This window comes from Mandrillus leucophaeus, unplaced genomic scaffold (genome assembly GCF_000951045.1).
Source record: "Mandrillus leucophaeus isolate KB7577 unplaced genomic scaffold, Mleu.le_1.0 Scaffold439, whole genome shotgun sequence".
NCBI lineage: Eukaryota > Metazoa > Chordata > Mammalia > Primates > Cercopithecidae > Mandrillus > Mandrillus leucophaeus.
In genome coordinates this window covers 793,055-797,184 of record NW_012104687.1, presented here as the reverse complement: position 1 = coordinate 797,184, position 4,130 = coordinate 793,055, and the positions used below count along the sequence as shown (strand labels likewise).

Here is a 4,130-nt window from a genome sequence, read left to right as displayed (position 1 = left end):
GGCCTCCCAAAGTGCTGAGATTATAGGCATGAGCCACCATTCCTGGCCTAAGATTAAGTTTCTTGCCTAAGGACACACAGCAAATCAGTGGCAGAGTTAGAGATGGAACCCAGGCCGGGGTGACCCCAACCCGAGCCCTCGGCTACCCTCCCTGTGCCCATGTGGGTAAGTAAAACCCTCCCCGGTCCACCTGGGAGGCTCTGACCAGCCCTCTCTCCTCCCCCATTGCAGGATGCCCACCCCCTCCTCCTGTCCTGGATGGTGAGGATGTGCTTCCTGACCTGGACCTCCTCCCGCCCCCTCCACCGCCCCCTCCGGTGCTCCTACCTTCTGAAGAGGAGGCTCCTGCTCCAATGGGGACCTCACTCATTGCAGACTTACAGCAGCTGCACCTGTCCCCGCCTCTGCCCCCGCCCCCACCACAGGTACTGCCCTCCCCAGCAATCCCTTGGTCTCCTGGGTTGAGGGACGGGGAGTCTGGGCATTCAGGGGTTCTAAACCTGGACTTTGTCTGGTGCATTATTCTGCTTGAGGGCAGTCCGTCTTTGAAGCTCTCAGAAGTCCCTATTCAGCAGGTAAAAATTGGTTAAGCGTTTCATGGTCCCTGGAGAGGGCTGCCACTGCCTCCCCGCTCCACCCACCGCAGACACACGCTTCAGCTCTGAGGAAGACATTTTCCTGAGTCTGACGTAAATCCCTTAGGCCTGTCTCTTATACACATCTAGATGTGTATAAGACCCCGCCTCTGCCCCCGCCCCCACCACAGGTACTGCCCTCCCCAGCAATCCCTTGGTCTCCTGGGTTGAGGGACGGGGAGTCTGGGCATTCAGGGGTTCTAAACCTGGACTTTGTCTGGTGCATTATTCTGCTTGAGGGCAGTCCGTCTTTGAAGCTCTCAGAAGTCCCTATTCAGCAGGTAAAAATTGGTTAAGCGTTTCATGGTCCCTGGAGAGGGCTGCCACTGCCTCCCCGCTCCACCCACCGCAGACACACGCTTCAGCTCTGAGGAAGACATTTTCCTGAGTCTGACGTAAATCCCTTAGGCTGCACAGGAAACCTGGTTTTTGTTTGGTTGGTTGGTTTTGAGATGGAGTCTCGCTCTGTCGCCCAGGCTGGAGTGCAGTGGCATGATCTTGGCTCACTGCAGCCTCCGCTTCCCAGGTTCAAGGTGATTCTCCTGCCACAGCCTCCTGAGTAGCTGGAATTATAGGCACCCGCACCATGCCTGGCTAATTTTTGTACTTTTTGTAGAGGTGGGGTTTCACCATGTTGGTCAGGCTGGTCTCGAACTACTCACCTCAGGTGATCCACCCAGCTGGGCCTCCCAAAGTGCTGGAATTACAGGTGTGAGCCACTGCGCCTGGCCAGGAACCTGTTTTTTTAACCCTGGGCCCTTAACAGAGGTTGTGTAGAAATGGGGGGGCATCACAGGCCAAGGGCTTAGTCCACTTCAGTCCAGCATCCACGGGGAAGCCTGGTTGCAGAAAAGTCCTAAGTGGGATGAGGAGCAGTGGCTGATCAAGGGACCCCAGTTAGCTGCCACTGCAGCCTTCCTGCTGAGAGACTTAGGCAGGTCCCTTGCTTCCCTGGGCCTCGGTTTCCTTCTCAGTGCAATGTGGCTAATTGCACCCGTTGCCACCCAGAAGAGGAACAGAGCTGGGAGGGTTGCCTGGGGTCCCCACTGGGTGACTCCCTGTCTGCATCCCCACAGGCCCCAGCGGAGGGACCTTCAGTCCAGCCTGGTCCCCTCAGGCCCATGGAGGAAGAGCTGCCACCTCCCCCAGCAGAACCTGTTGAGAAAGAGGCGTCCACAGGTGGGTGCACAGGGCTGGGAGGATTCTGGGGGGATCTCATGGGGCCAGCATGGGCTTCCAGGTTGAAACCAGGAGAGTGAGGACGCCCCTTCCCATCCCCACCCCAGCTCATGTTACAATGATGGACTTTGTAGGTGGGCATCCATTTAATTTGTGTTGCCTTAGCCTTTTCCCCTTTATACCTAAATTCTATTTAAAATGTTAGTCTGGGCCGGGCGCGGTGGCTCAAGCCTGTAATCCCAGCACTTTGGGAGGCCGAGACGGGCGGATCACGAGGTCAGGAGATCGAGACCATCCTGGCTAACACAGTGAAACCCCGTCTCTACTAAAAAATACAAAAAACTAGCTGGGCAAGGTGGCGGGCGCCTGTAGTCCCAGCTACTCGGGAGGCTGAGGCAGGAGAATGGCGTAGACCCGGGAGGCGGAGCTTGCTGTGAGCTGAGATCCGGCCACTGCACTCCAGCCTGGGCGACAGAGCGAGACTCCATCTCCAAAAAAAAAAAAAAAAAAATGTTAGTCTGCACAGTTTGCTACGATAACAAAAATGTCTTGAAATTTTGTCTCATTATTTTATTTTCCGAATACCTAATGCCCTCACACGGTGCAAAATAAACAGCGTGAGTGGGGACACAGTGAGAAGCCTGCAACCTGCCCCATCCCCTTACCACCCGGTTTCCTTCCCGATGGGCGTCCTCTGTCATTGAGCTCTCATGTATCCTGCCAAAGACACTGTGCACATACGAGCAAATACAAATATGTGTCCACCCACTCCCTCCCCCCATTTTTCCATAAGCAGCAAACTAGGCCCTTCTGCTGTTCACTTTCTTTCCTTCGTACATCTCAGAGCTGGTCACATATCAGAATATAAAGTGGCTCCTGGCCGGGCGTGGTGGCTCACACCTATAATCCCAGCACTTTGGGAGGCTGAGGCAGGTGGATTACCTGAGGTCAGGAGTTCAAGACCAGCCTGGCCAACATGGTGAAACGCTGTCTCTACTAAAAATATGAAAATTAGCTGGGCGTGGTGGTGTGTGCCTGTAATCTCAGCCACTTGGGAGGCCAAGGCAGGAGAACTGCTTGAACCCAGGAGGCAGAGGTTGCAGTGAGCCGAGACTGTGCCACTGTACTCCAGCCTGGGTGACAGAGTGAGCCTCCGTCTCAAAAACAAATAAATAAAATAAAATAAAGTGGCTCCTGGCTGGGCATAGTGGCTCATGCCTGTAATCCCAGCACTTTGGGAGGTCGAGGCAGCCAACAATTCCTTTGTCCTGAAACTGCTGTCCAGAATTCCTTTTTTTTTTTTTTTCTGAAATAGAGTCTCGCTCTGTCGCCCAGACTGGAGTGCAGTGGCACGATCTCGGCTCACTGCAACTTCCACCTCCTAGGTTCAAGTGAGTCTCCTGCCTCAGCCCCATGAGTAGCTGGGACTACAGGGGCATGCCACTATGCCCAGCTAATTTTTGTATTTTTAGTAGAGATGGGATTTCACCATGTTGGCTAGGCTGGTCTTGAACTCCTGGCCTCAAGTGATCCGCTCACCTTGGCCTCCCAAAGTGCTGGCATTACAGGCATGAGCCACCACACCTGACTCAGATTCCTTTTTAATGCTCCTCATGACCCTCTGTATTTGTCATTTGAGGAATTTACAGGGTTTGAGACAGAGCCTCAGGTACCCTGGGCATGTTCTGGGTGGTGCCTGGGTACAGTCCTCGCAGGCTGGGCTAGTAATGGCCTGTGTCTTCCCTACCCCAGACATCTGTGCCTTCTGCCACAAGACCGTGTCCCCCCGAGAGCTGGCTGTGGAGGCCATGAAAAGGCAGTACCATGCCCAGTGCTTTACATGCCGCACCTGCCGCCGCCAGCTGGCTGGACAGAGCTTCTACCAGAAGGATGGGCGACCCCTCTGCGAACCCTGCTACCAGGTAACCCCTACAGCAGACCTCTGGGTGCCAGGCACTGAGCTGAGCACTTAGAATATGTTATATCATTTCATTCCCCATACAATCCTGGGAAGTAGGCACTATTGACCCCTTTCACAGATGAGGAAACTGAGGCTCAGAAAGAGGGAGCCCAGTGAAGGCGATTAGTTTCCTAGGGCTGCCTTTAAGAGATCACAACCTTGGTGACTTGCAACAATACACGTTTATTCTATCCCGGTTCTGGAGGTCAGAAGTCCAATATCAGCTTCACTGGGCCAAAACCAAGGTGTTGTGCTGTCTGCAGGCTTGAGGGAGAACCCACATCTCTGCCTTTTGCAATTTCTTTTTTTTTAGTTCTTCTTCTTTGGGGTGGGGGACGGAGTCTCACTCTATCGCC

The 4,130-nt window shown here is 54.1% G+C and overlaps 1 protein-coding gene across 2 annotated transcripts in view; it reads left to right on the top strand.

Moving 5' to 3' along the window:
* The window catches only part of FBLIM1 (filamin binding LIM protein 1), a 26,843-nt gene that overhangs the window by 10,564 nt on the left and 12,149 nt on the right, over positions 1 to 4,130 (top strand). For both annotated transcript variants that reach the window (XM_011993972.1, XM_011993973.1), the window contains exons 3-5: positions 232 to 425; positions 1,712 to 1,814; positions 3,567 to 3,736. In XM_011993972.1, the coding sequence (XP_011849362.1) occupies positions 232 to 425; positions 1,712 to 1,814; positions 3,567 to 3,736 (467 nt within the window). The remainder of the gene's footprint in view (positions 1 to 231; positions 426 to 1,711; positions 1,815 to 3,566; positions 3,737 to 4,130) is intronic.